A 19286-nucleotide genomic window follows, 5' to 3' on the forward strand; every position below is an offset into this window, starting at 1 on the left:
TAAATAGTATTGGATTTCTGTAGAACATGTGAAAGGAAGTTGTTTTATCAGCTAATCACCTTTCAAATAAAATGCCGAACAAGAAATTAGACAAGACAACAAATGAATTATAAAAATGAAGGAAACATTTTTATAATTACTTGAAAGTTAGGAGTAACTTACTAAAGTAATAGCTCTGTTGCCAAAAAGAAGGAAGATAGCTCCAAAGACGGTATATTGTATTTTCATTGGCTACCCGCTTCATAGTAATGCATATTTCTTGTGTATGAACAAATTACTTATCACCGTCCCCTTTTTGACATTTTTACCCTTTTCATTTTTCCATTCAAAAACTTAATATCCTCTCTCTCTCCCGATTCAAAAATTGGATTTATGAAAAATGAACCCGAGAACGTCGAGGAAATCGAATAACTATCGTTCCTATTTACACTAATTGAAATTCATCTCCAAAAACTAGCCGATCCAATCAATATATATATAAAAAATTCATCCAAAATGTACTAAACGGGTGATTCACACCATTCCGCCTAGGCAGAAATATCTGTTTATGCCTAGGCGGAAACGGGTGGAACACCCGTTTCTACCATGGCAGAAACGGGTGGATCACCGCCATGGCAGAAATGGGTGATCCACCCGTTTCCGCCTAGGCAGAAACAGATATTTCTGCCTAGGCGGAATGGTGTGAATCACCCGTTTAGTACATTTTGGATGAATTTTTTCTCCGAATCCGGAAATGGAACTCGTGTTTTCAATTCAATTTTCAAATAAAAATACTTATCCGAAGAATCATTAGTCTTTTTCCTTTACCGTGTTTAAGTCCCATGAATGTTGTTCGGGTTTTTGAATTTCAGTTTAAAAAATGAAAAGGGCAAAAGTGTCCAAGAGAAGGCGGTAATAAGTAATTTGGGGCGGTAAATAGAAATCCACATTAAAGAATCATGACATTCATAAGAACACATTCACGGGATCAAGGAATGCCTACCGAGGGTGGATTCAGACTCAAACAAACTTTAAAGATTGTTGATTGAAAAAAGTCAAGACCTTCAATAAGAAATTGAGGAAGAAATTTCTTACCTATAAAATTTTGATGTCTAAAATTTGAATCATATATTATATCTATGATGTTATAGGTACAAATTTATGTCAGAAACCTGCATTCCTCCTCTTTTTCTTCTATTCTCTTCCCTTTTCCTATCCAATTTTCATAATCTAACAAACTTCAAAATCTTTTATTTTGGACGGTCTACTTTCAGGAGGTAGAAAGAAATTCTTCATTCTTCCTCCTTCAGGGTTAGATTTATGTGTTTTTCTATTATTTTCTTTTTAGCCAGTGTTTATACATTTTGTTAGATCCCTTTATCCGTCTGAATTGTATTTGTTTTCATTTATTCATTTTTCGGATTTAGTAAGAGCGGGAATAATTTATCTTATATGTAGATTAATAGATATGTGTGGTTGCATCAAAAGAAAGAATTCACATCAGAATGTTCAAAAAGTCTAAAATCCGAAGATTTGATTGCAATTGATTTTCTATGGATTTCGATTTAGTATAGGTGTGTATTACATGAATAAATTTACGGAAATGGACAAATCTAAGATGAAGGATTAAGATAAGAAAAGAAAAATCTAATAGGCAAAATGTGACGTGGCCATGTGTAAGTAGGACCCATATAAAAAGGGTTGGAAGGGATGTCTAGCTGGCAAAGTTGACATATATTTCAGGTGGTGTTTGATAAAACTGAAAATTAAGTGCTGAAAAAATAAGTACTGAATTTTAAGTGCTGAATATTATAAGTGCTGGAAATATTGAATGATTTAATTTTTAAAAAAGTATGAGTTGATAATGTTTAACTTAATTAACTAATTTAAGTGGTGAAAAAACAACTGTTATCAAACGCACTTAAATTAAATAAGTGCTTAACATAGTTACCCCTTAAATTTATTCAATTGTAAAACATAACCCCAAATTGAGATTTTTTTTACCCCGTACTTGAAGCAATCGTAAAAACGTTTCGCCAGATTCGTATCACGCCAAAGATCTGATTATCACACTCCACGAGCGTTAAGGGGTAAATTGTTACAATTAGACAAGTTCGAGGGGTAAGTTGTTACAATTGAAAGTTGGAGGGGGCAGTTGCAATATTTAGACAAGTTCAATGGGTTATTTGCCTATTAAGCCAATATAATATTATAGAAAAAGTTCCTAATTTTTAAAATTTTGTTTATTTAGTCTATTAAGTTCGAATGAAGGATCAAAATAGTCCTTAAATGGCAATCATGATGAATTTAGCTAAAATCTAAATTTAATTATCAATTCAGCTTTCAATCAAATACTATGAAAAAATTCCCTATTTTTTTTTTAAATTTTGTTGACTAGTTTTTATTACCTTCAAATTGTCTGAACTATGTAATACATGGATTGTATTTATATTTATATTTTTATCAATTAGGATGACAATATATATATTTTTTTATATGCAAATAGAGCGGGGATTCCCTATCCACATCGGTGACCTGCCCAGACGGGAACGTGGGAATTCCCAATAAGGATCGGGGATGAGGATAATTTTGTGCCCCGTGATGGGGATGGGGAATAGTATCCCCACCCCACGGGAATTCCCATCCCGTTAATCCCCGATGAAGATTCTCAATTATTCCCCGTAATAATTGATTTTTTTTTACAATTTTTCAAACATAAACAGTGGAAAACGGGGAATGGTGAATGTGGATAACAAAGAACATCTATAAACGGGGACTGAAATTCCCCTGCGGGATGAGGATAAATTTGTCCCCCTTTAACTCGCGATGATGGAGATGGGGAATCCCCGACAAGTCGAGGAGGGGGGTGAGAAATGCATTCTCTACCCCACCCCGCTCCCCCCCTCCCCCTGCGGGAATTCCCATCTCGTTAATCCCCGATGAGGATTCTCAATTATTTCCCGTAATAATTGATTTTTTTGACTATTTTTTAAACATAAACGGTGATTCTCCGCGGAGAACGGGAAATGTTGAATATGGATAACATAAAACATCTATAAACGGGGACTGGGATTCCCCTGCGGGATGAGGATGAGGATGAGGATAAATTTGTCCCCTTTAATTCGCGATGATGGAGATGGGGAATCCCCGACAAGTAGAGGAGGGATGAGAAATGCATTCCCTACCCTGCCCCACTCCCCACCCCGTTTACCTCCCTAATAATAAGGTGGATCTTAGTAATAAAGAAAAATAGGCCAAGTGTTAAATCAGCCAAAAAAAAAACAAAAGGTTCATGATGCAATTTCCTCTTTAACTTTTTTAATAATCCAAATTCTTTCTTAACAAATCATGAAGCAAAAAGAAGAAAAAAGTTTAAATTCACAATGTCAATTAACATATACATATATGAACAAATTGAAATCAAATCAGCAAAGGTGGGATTGCAAATACATATATCATCATCACCACCACCAAACAAGAACTCAATGAAATCCTCTCTCTATATCTATTTTCTTCTCTATACAACTATATATAGTAAAATACAGAAAAACAGACACCATAAATCCACCTCCATTGTACAATTCCCGCCTACGTTGCACGGAAACTCCTAGCATTTCCTGTCCGTTTAGGGGCCATTTTCATCCCTTTCTGCTTCTGTGCAACATAATAGATTCTCACTTCGCTCGCCCGGCTTTCTTCTTCATATCAGCAGGAGCTTGTAGTCTTGAAACTGGCTTGTTAATCGGACTCACCCCGTTTGTTTTCTTCAACGGTGAAGGAATTAGCGATGGAATCATACTCCTGCTTCAACAACACAAAAACTGTCAGTCATAAGATCTACGATTGGACCTTAACTATCAGTTTGAACACATGGCGGGATGGGCCTGTGTTGTACATGCTGCAAGCCCAATGGGCATTTGCATGTGGAGGTGTGTCAGAGATTAATATAAGATCTACGATTCTCTACTTTATTTCCACATTCATCAACATAAGCAAATTAACTTACTTGGCTTGATCCGGTCTCCTCACTAGTTTCGGATTTGTCTTCTTTTGTTTAGTAGGCAAACTCCCTGACCTCTGAAGATTACTCTGAAGATTAGATTGCCATAGCAAGTCAGGTTCAGAAGAATCACTAGTTCCAGTCCCAGCCTCAAGATCATCAGAACCATCTGTAGATATGACGTCGTACCGACGATTCTGTGCTGTTTCGAATTCTTGATTCTTCTTTGGGATGTTGCTTAAGGTGTTTTGATCAGGGTAAAGCTTTGACGCGTGATAGAATGGCTCAGGCAATTCTCTATTGTCTAGTTCCCATTGTCCGAGAAGGTTTTCATCTCCGCCTATACTTTCAAGCCTATTCACCATTATCTTATCCACCCAATCACTGGATCCTAATTCTTTATCATCTTCCTTTCCATTCTGTGCAGTAGCCAGCCAAGGAGGCGAACTGCCTCGTAAATCGGTGAGATCCAAGCTTTGCCTTCTCGTTGCAGACGAAGTAGTACTCCTCATCTGTACAACATTTCGAAACAACAGTTGTTAGACATCATCGCAAAAGCTATCAGCTGTTTGAAGAATTTCTCCAAACGTTTACTGATAGCTATTTGGGACGGAAACAACTATCAGTTGTCCGTAAGCTGAAATGAACACCCCTAAGATAGTTTACCTCTGAAACTGAAATACTGCTAGCATTATCAAGAGACTGTCTCCGGCTATTATCATCGAGAGCATGCCAACCGTGTTGAAAACCACCAGCCTTAGTTCTACCTCTTTCCGGGGTACTGGATCGAGAATTGGATCGGGAATTGGAACGAGAATTGTGAGAGTACTCTGACCCGTCATCCTTCCTACCCAAGGCTGCCTTAAGGGAAGCAATCTGAAAACAGATTGAACAAAACATTCATCATATTTCAGGATGCAATAATGAAAGAATAAGAGAATAATTTTCTTCCATGAGAAGCATAGAGGAGTAAGAACCTGTTCTTTTAGCTCCTTCACTTCACTATTATCTTTATTCACTTTAGCAGCACCGAGCTCAATCGTAGCAACCCTTTCGGCAAATTTCAGTGTGCTAAGTGTTTCTCCAAGAGCTTCATGTTCTGGACTTATGTGGACAAACATGAGTGTCTTAGCCTGCCCTCCTGCGGATAGTAAAGACCATTGAAAAAATCAGAACGGGATTTTAGAATAGATCATGAAAAGATCGATATTTTCGTTTAATTTTACCGAGTGAATCTTGTAGTAGTTGTGTAAGTTTACTGTTCCTGTAAGGAACATGAGAACTTTTTTGAGCTAGGGAGGCAATAACATCTCCTAAAGCAGATAGAGATTTATTGATATGTTGGGCTTCTTTTAATCGATCTCCAATAACCTCAGATTTGTCGATTCGTTCACTTCCTGCCAAGTCAACCAGGTGCATAGAGCCTCGATTCTGAGCCCCAGACGTTAAGTTTTTACCTTGAACATGAACTGTGAGGCAGCTGTGAGATCGACTGCTTCGGTCGTTCATTGCTGTAGCACTCACTGCACGGTTTTTATGCCCAAGGTCCATCAAACTTAGGACATCAGATGGCGAGGAAACAGGTATTAGAGTTGCATCTGGTACGTTAATCCCATTCTGCGAGCTGTTCCTAATGTCTAATGTATGCAGGAATTAACGAAAACAAGTATCAAGTAGAAATATAAGAAGCATGAACAAGACATACTGCTACAAATAAACACAGTTACAGTCAAGAAGGATATCTCTTGTTAACATTGCTACTGTCAAGAAGGTCCCGGCATTGCTCATTATAAATCTCTAACATCTGGACGGATATTTCGTAGGAGAAGACTTCCTTTCTTTCATCCGAGAGAAGAAATAGATCACTCAATGCCCTGTAGTTTACGCCTAGACTCTCCTCTGTAAGTTCCTTAGGGCCGGTCTGAATTTTTAAATTTGAAAAATGATGAAAATTATTCAATAATTCCAATCAAGCTCAAATGGTTTCACTGCTAATATAATCAACCTCTCACCATAGTAAACGTTTTCCCGGATCCTGTTTGCCCGTATGCAAATATACAAACATTGAAACCATCAAGAACCGACCGAATCAAAGGCCGAGTATCTGCAAATACTTCCTCTGCAAGGAGCCAAAAAGTAGAAGAATTTGAAAAGGGATGCCGACAAAGATATACACAATAAAGAACCATCAAAGTCATCCTTACAAACCTTGAGTTGCCATAGGACCAAAAACTTTGTTGAAATTAAATGTTTTCCTTCCCTCTTTGCCATATTTTGAAGGAGTGATTATCGATAAGTCTCCCTCCTCAATATGGTCAACAGTACTGAAACGGCTTTGTTGCCCAGGCATGAAGGGTCTCACTCGGCAATATACCCTAATATTACCTAATCAAACAAGCTGGATACTTTAGCAGGTATTGAATAACCAAACCAGTGAGTTGGACATATAACCGGTAACAAAATGATACCTTTCAGGTCCTGAACTTGATTGTACAACTTGCGGTTTTCTTCAAGAACTCTCTGATATCCTGAAGCAGCATGGGCTAGACTGTGGAAGTGTTTCCCTGTTATAAGAAACAATAAATGGTATTATATCGTTCCTCGTTTAATGATTGGAAGAAGGCCTAAGTGATAAAATATACCCAGATTGTTGAACTCCTCCTGATGCTTGATCTGCAAGAAATGCATTCCTGATTTTGTGGTGTGTAGAATATGTTTCAATTCCTACAGTCAGAAAAATTTGTGTATGATTAAGTCGTCCAACGCAGTTTCAGAGAATCCTGGGAGATATCATCCATGGCATTACCTGTAGATCTCTCTGCTGTTGTTCAACCAGCCTTTGTTGTTTCAAAAGCTGAATCTTCGATTTCTCGTCTCTCTGCCGTTGTTCAGCCAGCATTTGTTGTTTCAAAAGCTCAATCTTTGATTCATCACTCTGCTGTTGTTCAGCCAGAATTTGTTGTTTCAAAAGCTCAATCTTTGATTCATTACTCTGCTGTTGTTCAGCCAAAATTTGTTGTCTCAAAAGCTCAATTTTTGATCCCTCATCATCATTATCTTTTTCATTCAAATGTTCTTGCGGTACAGTTTGTGGGGAGGCTTCTTCTGTTGCGGTTTCTTCTGTTTCTTCAGTTTCGATTGGTGTAGAAACTACTTCTTCCATCTAAATCATTTCATCAGTTAAATGAGAAAACAAACCGATACGTTCAAATCAAGCTAAGACAATTGACTGGTGAAAGCAAACGTTATACCTTGACATCATTGGAAGTAGCTCTTTCAAGAGGCATATTAAGGCTCGATGCTTCCATATCTTTTAATGTTGCTTTCAGCTGTCCAGTGACCGAAAATAATTAGAAACACAAACAAGTCAAGCAAAAGAACGAGAGAGGAAAAGAAGTTCATATACGACATAGCTTAGAAACAAAGATGCTTACAAGTTCTTGCTGGCTCGCTAGCCGACGCTCAAACTCCTCCACGATTTTACTCAACATGGATTCTACCATCTGTTATATGCAAATGATTCCATGTAAATGTATTGGATGAATCCACAATTCAACACCTAATTAACGGAACAGTAAGGGGTTTAATAAGAACAAGCAGAATCCTCACATTTGGTATTTCGTCTTGCTTCAAATTTGAAATAAGTGAACGAACCAGCACATGCATCGAACGAGAAACACTCTGCAAGGAAAGCAAGCAAAGAAATAAGTTTCATTTCATATTCTATAAGGAGATAAAAAAGAAAAAACCAGATAAGTTCACTGACTGTTTCATTCAATTTTTGGCTATTATCGTCAAGAGACATGTCACTACTCGAAAAACTACTAGAGGTTGTCGACAAGTTATTCATGAAAGATTCTGCAGCTTTTCTCATGAATCTTCCACCCCCGCCAAATGCTGGTTTTGCACTTCCACTACTATATTTCCATGTCCCAATTCCACCACCTTGTTTCCACTCATTGTATGATTTAAGTGCTAGAACACAGTTCACAATCCGAGAAGATTTTCCTCCCTGAATATTCAAGATTAGTACCAAATTTTACAGTACAAACTTAATCAAAATAACTTCATTAGAAACCATGACCAAATCATCAATTTGGAATCATAAGATTAGTACCAAATTTTACAGTACAAACTTAATCAAAAGAACTTCAATAAAAACCATGATCAAATTATCAAATCCTAATCTGTTCAAACAATTTATCACAACCATCCAGAACTCGAATTCTTACCTGTTCGAGATCACGGGCTTCAAAGGCTGGAAGCCCCAATCCCTGGGCAGCAACAAGGAAATTTCTAATATTTTCAAAGTACTGAAATGCAGATAAAGCTGCTCCATCGGGCACAACATCAGAATCCACAGCACCCTCCACAACCTATCAAGCACCAAACAAAATAAATCATAATTCAATTAAACAAAATTTCAAACAAACACAATTGAATGAAGCATACCTTCGGCACAGCACCAGGCTGAACCCTGTTAATGACATTACAAAGTATCATCCCACTTCTCAATCCAATTCTGAATTCTTCTTCCGATGGTTCTGCAGGCAAATCTTTACACCAAACAACTCCAACTGTTCTTCTAAGCCACACGGCTGCTTCAAACCTTCTAGTTGCTATAAAATTTCCCCAATTCGGAAATTCCCAATCATCAAACAACAAAAAAACAAAATCAAAATTGTTGAACACTTGAAAATAATCGTAAATGGAAGAGAAAAGAGAGGAGAATCATACAAGCTTCATCAAGTCTTTTCGTAACGGAATCAATTTCTTTTGATCTAGATGCATGCTGTTGAAGAATTTCCTCCACAACAGAAACAACAGAGAAAGGCAATCCTTGCTCTGTTGCCATTTATCTTTCTCTTAAAAACGAATTCAAAAACACCAAACCCTATACTCTATTAAAATCAAAAAAATCAAAATTCCCAAATCATACACAACCCATTTCGGTTCTTTGTTCTTTTGAGAAACAAAGAAGAACTCCTCAAAATGCGTAAATGTATAGTCGGGAGAAAGAGGAAAAGATCAATCAGATAGTGAGATTAGATTGAGAAGGAAAGAGGGAAAATGTTTAGAGGGAAGGTAGATTTTTCTCTCAGTTTCTTTCGTTTTCTGTCTAAATTTGAAGAGGGAAAAGCTCTCTCTCACCGAACCTACTTCCGAACCTCGCGGATTTTCTGACTAAAAAGACGGTTTTTATTTTTGCCGGTAAAGCAACTGCTGCGCTAATTTTACCCTCCTTTTTCTTGTTTTGCAAATTAATTAATTAATTTAATTAATTTGTAATTATCTTTATCCAAATTTTAAAATACAACTCCTACAAAAATTATTTATTAATTTAGTCCTAAATAATTATTTAGAGGGAAAAATTCAGGTTTTACGTACAAAAGAAAAATAATCTTAAGGTTAATATTTGTTAGATATTATAATTTCAAACTTCATTGATAAAACATTTCTTCTATTATTTATGTCGTAATGCCTTGAATTAGTATAAGACACTACGACAGGAAGCAACGGAATCTCTCCAATACAACGTTGGTAAACCTAATTTGTAATATGTTTTTCGTCTCCTAATAAATACTATTTTTCTTCTGCAACACAATGTTGGTGAACCACGTAAATCTGTGTTTTCGATTATTTATTATTTATCTTTCGTTAATTCCGCACAAAAAAGATGTGCGATTTTGGTTTTTATAGGGTGATCAGAACACCGAAAGGTTAGAGGATGGTCAAAACATGAAGTTGCACGTGAATTTTTTTTTCTATTAATAAGATTTGAAATTGCACTGTTTAGTAAACATTAAGTTTAGCTTGCATTATTTATACATAGAAACGAAATTTGATTTTTTCAATAATAATAGGACTAAATTTATACCATATTTTTAATTTATAAGAAGACAAAAGTTATATATATATATATATATATATATATATCTATCGTTGATTTCAACTTGGACATTATAACTGATATTGTAATGATCCGATCTAGATTGGGTAGCACCGAGATAGACGATATGAGCAAGGAGCGGTCCTAAGGGACGATGATGAGACATGAATGAACTGAATCTCACATCGGAAATGGAAAGAAGTGACTGAGACTTATTAGTAAAAAGAGTATTCAATACATGCAGGGGCGGAGACAGCCCGGAGCTCGGGGGGGCTTCGCCCCCCCGGTTTCCGGCACCACCCCTGAAGAATATCCGTGCAGTCCCGAGAAGCCCCCCTTAATTGAATTAAAAGATACGAACATGACTACGTGACATGAAATGGAATTTGCCTTGATGGTTAAGGTTCTTGTTAGAAAGCTCCTCTTCAGCTTGTGTGTATGGGTCCGAACCCTCATCCCCTCCAATTTTAAACCAAAATGTGTTTTTATTTTTTCCATTATTAGAACCAAATTATAAATTTTTCTCTTAATCCCTCTTCAAACCAAAATGTGTTTTTATTTTTTCTATTATTATTAAAATCAATTATAAATTTCTCTTAAGTCCCTCTTTAAACCAAAATGTGTTTTTATTTTTTTCTATTATTATTAGAACCAGTTATAAATTTTCTCTTAAATCCCTCTTAACCAAAATGTATTTTTATTTTTTCTATTATTACATATTTTGATCTCATAATAAAAAAATTCCTCAATATTATCATCTAAACTTTTTTTTTGGGGTAAAGTTCAAATAAAACCTCTATGGTTTCACTAATTTTCAGATTTTCAGATAAAGGACTGTGGTTTGCTTTTTGTCAAAATAAGGATTGAGGTTTCAAACTTGGATTAATGCTATTAAAACCATCTTTAACGACCTGAAAATGAAAATTTTCAAGAATTAAAGTTGTTCAATGTCATATTTTCTATGGAACTACATTTTCGATTTTCGAAAATCATCTTTTTTGGAACTTTCTCTCTCTAAACATTAACTTTCTCTCTCTTTAGCAAACATCATTTAAACAATCTCAAAATAAAAAAGTTGAAGAATTAAAGTTGCTTAGAATATTAGTAATTCTTAAAATATGTTATTTTTGAAGTCGTCAAAGGTGATTTTAATAGTATCAATCGAAAAAGTCCTTATTTTGTTAAAGTTAAAAACCCCAATCCTCGTTTTGACAAAAAGTAAATCACAGTCCTTTATCTGAAAATTAGTGAAACCACAAGGGTTTTATTTGAACTTTACCCTTTTTTTTTATCATTGTTATTAATTAATTTTTTTCCCTTTAAACACAATCTCCACTTGCACAATTTCCTAAATCGATAAATCATAGTATGGACATTTTACGTTTTTTTACTAATTTGAAAGTTTATAAACTAAATTGATATTTAAGTTCATTTTACAAAGTTGAACTTATAGAAAATTAAATATCTCTACACTTTTCACGTTAGAGACTTTTAATTCTTTACTTAACACCCTAAAATGAAACAGTTTTGTCATATGCTGTCGGTAAAAAAATTTGCCCAGCCCTGGCGGGCTGTACTTTAGAAAATCACATCCGACCGCAAAGCTAAAATTAGCCCCCCCAGATATGAAATCCTGGCTCCGCCACTGAATACATGTAGATACATTTTTAAATCGTGAGGCTCAAAGTGTTGGATTTTGGTCAAAGCGGACAATATCTGTATGGCATTCGACGAACTATTACAATTGGTATCAGAGCCGACTCTCTACGTATGATATGGTTTGACGATGAACCGGGAGGAAGTTGGTAGGCATGTAAACAACCCGGTTCGCAGTGGGTGGCACCGTGGCGCTAGGGTATTGGAGCCGACTCTCTACGTATGGTGTGGTCGAGTGTGCTAACAAGATTCATGTATAATTAAGGAGAAAGTTTCATTAATAATATCGGAAATTAATTCGTTTTATCAACTACAAGCTCTCAATTATATTATTTATTGCATTACGAGTAAAATTGCTCTTCATTGATAATGATAGTGGAATTAAGGATCAAAATAGTCCTTAAAGTAGACAGAAATGACCAGTTAAGTCTAAATCGAAGTCCAGAAGTCAGCTTTAAAGTTGACAATATTTAACAAATTAATCCAAATGTGATTAGTTTTACTACCTAAAAATTAATCAAATTTGGGTTAATTATTTTTTATATAACCAACACACTTGCATTAAACATAAAAAGTTGTATCAAATTGAATACAAAATGAAACAAATATAGAGAAATCTTCAATAAGAATTTTCATATGTGAAAGAGAAGTAACTCATACTGTCAAGTTATGTACAACAGTATTTGCTTGACGACTTTCATAAATAAATTCCATATGTGCAAAATCCAAGGTCTCCTCCAATATATCATGAACAACCACATCTAGCCAATTATATACGAGTTGTTCCCTTCGTAGAAGACGAATAGCAGATAATTAATCAAAAGCAATCATCATATGATGAAAACCTGCATCACGAACCACACGAATAGACAACAAAATTCCCAATAGCTCAGCATGTAAAGCTGACATAACAAAACCCATCAAACCACCTCCCAATAATACAACCAAACCTGTAGAATCACGAACCACAAAACTAAATGATTTAATATGTGTCTGGACTGAAAAAGTCGCATCACATTTCAGTTTATAAATCGAAGGCGGAGGAGGAGACCAATGAATCAATCCTGGCCGATTCACCCCGCGCTACGCCGCAATAGAATGCCGGTACTGGCCGAATAAATCTCATCGGCGAATCCACCTAATAGCGACCTAATCAACTCCAAAACCCTGTGCAGACCCAACCGAGGAAGACAATGTGCAATTCGATCTGATTCCTTTCAAACCACACAATCCAAATCATACTACAAAAAAATTGGCAACTCATCCCATGTTAGAAAAGCAAACACTGAATCATATCATTCCTTACATTCATTATCAGGTAACTGATAAACTTTAATAGACAAATTAATTGCTTTCCAATATAACTTCGTAAAAAAAGCAAAATTTGAACATGTGAATCAGTGATTCCTCTGACCAACTTCAAAGTTAGTTGATACTTAAACCTCAATCTGGACTAAATTGTTACATACTTTAACTTCAGGGACCAATTTAACTCTTAATTCAATGATAATGATATTTTTGTAATTTATATCTAATAATCAAAAGATTAGTTCAAGTGGATTGTGAGTTAAGTTAGTTAATTAGTTCCATTCAAAAATATGGAAATATTACCAATATGTTTTCCCTCTTTTTATCATTAATTCATAAAAATTAATATCTCTTGAAAATTATTAATTATATAGTAATGATTATTATTAGAGGGAATATTTAATTGCGTGATGAAGACTATATTTTACTGAAAAAATTACATTAGTGTATCTTTGTGGGATGTATTAATATTTATAAAAATCACACAAAAATATTGATTTATTTATTTTTTTATTCAAAAAATATAATTAATTAATTAATTAATTAATTAATTAAGATGTCATATATAATAAATTAGAAGATATAATGTATTTTCAAGAAAAAGTATAATTTCATTATCTCTCATAAAGATAGTAATAGTAGATCAAAGGAAAACATCAAATATATGTTTAAGATTAAGAAAGTTGATTAGACACTAGATTAAGAAAATTAATTTATGTTAATTAACTTGTGATTTTAAGTGGAAAAGTAATAATATATTTTTTTAAAATAATAATTATTTGTTTGAAAAGAAACATGTTGTTGGATGTAAAGACGTAACCATTCATGTAGTGACACAACCATTTGGAAAGACACGTATCTTTTCATGTAAAGACACAACCATTCGAAGTAACACTATAAGTGTCTAGTGGATGGATAAATGGTCGGTTGATTTTTTTTATTATTCTTGTTACTATTATCATTGTAGTTTAATATTGTCGTGACCAACAAAACTTGCTTATAGAAAAAGTGATGTGAAACTTTTTTATACGTTAAAAATATAAATTTCAAACGAAAATCAATAGAGTTTTATACTCAAAACTGAGGGTCTACGGGTCCATTTAGTATTGGGTCTTTAATTTATTTAGAGAATTTGTAACCATGTATATAATTATAAGTAAATTTTTGGTTCGTAAGATGGTTTGTACCTCTATTGATGGGATTCCTGGCTACGGAAATTCTTTCCATTCCTAAAGGTGAGGATCGAATCCTGGACTTTGGTTAAGAGAAGAGGAACCTTTACCACTCTATCACAACCCCGTGGTTTATAATTATAATTAATTAAAAATTTAATATAACAAATTAATAAAAACAAAAACTTAATTAACAAAAATATAAAAAATTAGACCTCTTTGTCAAATTTTGCCTTGTAGTTATACCATGAGATTGACTTCACATTCCTTGCCACAAATTGACATGTGGCACTATGATGCTCTTTACAACTTTTTATATATAGGTGCCTTCTATGGTTACTTCGTTTTGACAAAGTATCATTACTTGGTGTGTTTTCACCATTAGATGATAGAGTATAAAATTAATCGCTTAATATATCATTTATGGCTTGAATTTGTCTAAAAAGATTGATTGGTTTTGATAGTCCATCCAATTTGTATAAAATATTCAGTTAGCCTTTTAAATTTATGTAAAATATAATTAATTAATCACTCAGTTGTAAAAAAATTAAGTTAAATACGGAAAACGTATTACATGCGTCTTAAAAAAGGTAAAACGACAAAGGTCAGGAATGTGGTTATAATATTAGAAAAGACAAGTTTTACAGTTGATCATGTAATAACTTCTTTTTTTAATCTATTATATGAATTATGTAATAACATTTTAAGGCTTGTGCATCACATTTTTCATATACAGCTTACTTTTTTCTTTTACAATTAAATAATTAATTGATTATATTTTATATAAATTCAAGAAATTAATTAAATATTTTAGTTAAATTAAAAGGATTGTGAGGACACTTAAAAGTTGAGAGGCTATGCCATTGCCATTTGGAGCCACAAAGTTTTGTTGTGAGATGCACTTTGAATTATATAACTCTCATTTGAGAAAAAGAATAAATTAAACTCCATAAAAAACAATAAATAGGTAAAATTAGCGATAAAGCAATATTAAATAAAGGGTAAATAATTTTTTAGTCCCCTACTTTTTACCTAACACATCATTTAGTCCTTATATTTTAAAAACATATTATAAGATCCTTATTTTTTGTCAATATTAACCCTTTGGTCCTTCTATTTATTTTATTTTAGATTTTTAACCGTTATATTTGGCATAAATAGACAGACAATAAATAACAGAGCAATATGGTCATTTTATATCTAATATGACTGTTCTGAAAGCTAAGATATGTTTGGTTAAAAATCGAAAAAAACTAGACAGAAGGACTAAATGATTAATATTGACAAAAGATAGAGATCTTATAATGTGTTTTTTAAAATAGATGGATTAAACAATGTGTTAGGTAAAAAGTAGGGGACTACTAAATTATTTACGCTTAAATAAATTATAAAACTGTTTATATTACAATACTATTGTTTTATAAATGTATTAACGTTTATTATAAAGAAATAATCATGAGAATAATTCATCAGGACTATAGTTTGTTATAATCTTATAATTAATTATATAAAATTTGATTAATTTGAAAATAAAATAACATAGGACCATATCCCTTGCTTAAGGAAAAAGGTTAGGCATGCATGGGATCATAATTAGTTATTCATATTATTTTATGATTAATTTATAAACAACATTAGTGTTCAAATTAACACCTTTGACATGATTATTGCCACACCCACATCTTCCTTTGTTTTTTTCTTTTAGCATTGCAAAAAAAAAAAAAAAAAATTCAAGATATATTTAGTCGGGTTTTTGTCTAAAAATACTCGGTCCACATCCAATCCAATCTGTTGTCAATTTTGGCAAGTTCAGATTTAAAAATCAAATTTCAAACCCAATCTATATATATATATATATATATATATATATATAATACGACTGACTTTGGATGGTAGTGCTCCGATAACAGCTAAAATCTTTTCTACGTCTGAAATAAGCCAAAAAAAGAATCAAGATGGGACCAGTGATTGACGATCCCACTCTTATGGTTAAGTTAGCAAAGTTTAGGATAAAAGCAAAAAGCAAATTGAGCCACAATTACAATAGATGGGTGTTTGTACTTTTACTGTGATGTTGATTTTATTTATAGAGTATCAAAGGCAAATCTGATAGTTGGTGTGAGGTATGTGTCCTAACTACCTTTCAGGATAGATGTCGACTGTTGGACGAAAAACGCGATTTATGTAGTTAGTAATATGCTCAAATTGTAATTATTTAATCTTAGGCGTGAATCAAGTGTCCTAATCCATAGCGAATTTATAATGTATTTCATTGGTCCACTTATTATGACGGTCAGGGTCGGCCCTGAGCTATGTTTTGAGGGACGTCCGTCCAGGGCCCATATTAATAAAGAGGCCTAAAAAATACTTTTTATATAGAGTTAAGGTGTAAAAATACCTCCTAACATTTTGGGTCAGAAGCAATTTTACCCCTAACGTCTAAAATGGTGCAATTTTACCCCTAACGTTGGAAGTCAAGAGCAATTTTACCTCTAACGTTAATAAATTAGGTCAATTTAAGAAATAATTCATCAAACTGTATTTTCGATCATGAATCTTGTCATCTACACTTCACACGTGCATCATTTTATCAGTAACAAATCATAAACATATGTTGAATGTGAAAAAAATAAAAAAATATATTTTTTTATGGAGTGGACAAAAAAAATTTAAAAATTCACCATATTAATCTCCAATTCTATTATTAAATTATAAAAATATATATGAAATCTTTTTTTAGAACGAATTGATATGCAATCGGTGATGTGAATTCCGATGGTCAATGTCTTTTATTGTGATGTGAGTTCATATGACCAATAAGGAATACCTAAAGTTTAGGGGCAATAAGGGTCACTCATGTATTAAACTCACTCCAAAAATTAATTTAAAAGAGACTTTCCTCACGCTTAGAACCATCTAGAGCGTGAAACAAATATTCATGGATGGTATAACAATGAATATAAGACTCTTATACTGTAACGGCCTAACTCGGAGTGTGAGTGGTGCCGGGATAAAAAGCTCGACGATTATTAGTAGATTGTGTATCTAATACATGTGGACACGTTTTAAAGTTGTGAGACCTAACATAAACATAACTTTATTAACTTAAATCAGAACTAAAAACATTGCAAAGAAACAGAGGGGGTAATCCCACACTCCACGAACAGGCCTAGAATCAACCACTCGAGCTAGAGAATGGGTAGCCAAATTCGCTGAACGTTTAACAAAATATATTGAAACACAACTCAAATCTTGAATCAAAGAAACACATTCATCAGTAACATCTGCTAGGTAAGAAAGCTGACACGAAGGTTGTGTTATAGTCCGGACCACCGACAAACAATATGAGAGGATTGTAACATTGGATCGATTGGTGGCTTTTATCCGGGACAGTGCCTCACGGACTGCTATGGTTTCATCTAGTACAGGCTCACAAACACCTTCGAATGTTGTGTGGAATGCATATAAACACGCACCTTGATGATCCCGTAAGAGAAATTCGATTGAGAAATAACCAGCTTCGTCGAAGGTCCCTGCATCGACATTACCGAAGAAATGTCCTTCCAGTTGCCGATGCCATTTCTCTGAAACGTTTCCCCATCCGCTAAGTCTGTGCAAAAAATAAAGTTGAGAGGTTTATTCATGCTTTAATTAAAAAAGACTTACATTTTTTTTATAGATTATCTGCTTTCTCGGTTCGAGACTCGTCATACACTTTTTAGGTGGATCATCTTCTAATTAAAGTTTTTCTATGTATGTTAGGACTCCAACTCGGAATATAACTTTCTCCCAATTAAAACTTCTATTTTTAAGAAGGGATTTAAATTAATATTATTATTTATGTTATATAAAAATAATAATTAAAACAAAAGAAGCCAAGCAAGCTGTTTGTTTTGCTTAATACGGTCATCAGAATTAAATTTGAAGTATAAACTTTTCCAAAATAAAAATCTTGATCAACTACTTTCCTGATTTACCCTCAACTTGGAAAACATTATACCAAAATATGCCAACAAAATAAGGTTATCAAGGTCAATCCAAGCCACTCCGTTCCCTCCAACGTTCATAATATATTCAAACATGTGGCTCGGATCCGAAGCTAAACCTCTATCAGGTTCGGATGATTATTTTTAAAAAAGAAAATAATTAAGCAAAATCAAGCTTAATAAAGTGGATTGCTCTTTACCGTCCCTAAATTGCTAGTTACCGTTTTCTATTGGACAATTTTGTTATTTTCATATTTTTTTCAAAAACTGAATTTTTTTTCTCTTCCGATCAAAACTGAAATTCTGAAAATAATTGATGAGTTACAACCCGAGAACCCAAAAATGGATGATTACGAGTCGGAAAAATTGGCCGAGATACATTTTTCGTGAAAATATACGTTATTGGATGGTATCTCTCTTCCGATCAAAACTGAAATTCTAAAAATAATTGATGAGTTACAACCCAAAAGCCCAAAAAAATGAATGATTACGAGTCGGAAAAATTGAACGATGTACATTTTGATTTTTTTTTACCCTAGGTGGTCACAATTTCTGCTTGGCAGGTGGTTTCCCTGACCGCCTAGGATAAAAAAAATTTATAAAAAGTGACAAAATTTCAGATTTGATTTTTTTTATATAAAAATGAGAAAATTGTCCAATAGAAGACGGTAGTAACTATCAATTTGGAAACGGTAAATAGCAACACTCACGCTACTAATTTTATTAAAAAAAAAAAGAAAAAGATATAGTGGGCCCATTGATACCATGCCGGCATGCATTAGATTAGGCTGCCGGCCCAACCTCAACCTTTGATAAAGAAAGGTGGGCTCCATTGGCCTGCTTAAAGAGCTACTCCTCATGTTAATCATCATCAAATCAATAAGTTCTTTTGCTAATCCTTAATTTTTAACATCTTTTGCAACCTTAATTTTAGGATTAGACTACTAATCATACAATCTAACTCACTTGAAAGGCTTAACACATCATATTTGTCCGGATTATCCGATTTAGAGATGTCTCATTAGTCTCATAAGTCTATGCAGAAGAATAAAGAGAGAATTTAGAAAAAGTTAAAATGTGTATCACTTTAAACAGTTTTAGAAGGCTAATAGATCATTGTAATTCGGGAGACCAAAATTCAGATGGTCAATATGTCGTTTTACGTAAGTTCATATCGTTAATGATGAGTCTCTAAAGTTCAGGGGACCAATCAATAGTCTATACAACTATTAAAGATCACTGATACATTAAGCTCACTCTAAAAAATAGTAATTCAAAAGAAACGTTTCTCATGC

At 33.8% G+C, this 19286-nt stretch overlaps 1 protein-coding gene across 1 annotated transcript; it reads right to left on the reverse strand.

Moving 5' to 3' along the window:
• Window positions 1-3350: 3350 nt before the first annotated feature.
• Window positions 3351-9099, reverse strand: LOC136206681 (kinesin-like protein KIN-14G). The gene is made up of 18 exons (XM_065997826.1): window positions 8717-9099; window positions 8432-8598; window positions 8212-8355; window positions 7746-7991; window positions 7589-7660; window positions 7414-7482; window positions 7231-7308; window positions 6786-7142; window positions 6622-6703; window positions 6448-6543; window positions 6188-6364; window positions 5992-6098; window positions 5720-5900; window positions 5206-5619; window positions 4957-5120; window positions 4646-4855; window positions 3986-4491; window positions 3351-3780 (listed from the first exon to the last, which is right to left on the reverse strand). The coding sequence occupies exons 1-18, from the start codon at window positions 8832-8834 to the stop codon at window positions 3654-3656; spliced, it is 3315 nt and encodes a 1104-aa protein (XP_065853898.1). The 5' UTR covers window positions 8835-9099; the 3' UTR covers window positions 3351-3653.
• Window positions 9100-19286: the final 10187 nt, after the last annotated feature.

Source organism: Euphorbia lathyris, chromosome 9 (genome assembly GCF_963576675.1).
Source record: "Euphorbia lathyris chromosome 9, ddEupLath1.1, whole genome shotgun sequence".
Classification (NCBI taxonomy): Eukaryota; Viridiplantae; Streptophyta; class Magnoliopsida; order Malpighiales; family Euphorbiaceae; genus Euphorbia; species Euphorbia lathyris.

Bases quoted from the DNA above. Each gene is read 5' to 3' on its own strand.
- LOC136206681 (XM_065997826.1), bottom strand. From the start codon at position 8,834: ATGGCAACAGAGCAAGGATTGCCTTTCTCTGTTGTTTCTGTTGTGGAG. The intron at 6,544-6,621 runs GTATATTTTATC...TTCTTATAACAG, and splicing joins GGAGGAGTTCAACAATCTGG to GGAAACACTTCCACAGTCTA. The intron at 5,121-5,205 runs GTAAAATTAAAC...TACTATCCGCAG, and splicing joins ACTACTACAAGATTCACTCG to GAGGGCAGGCTAAGACACTC.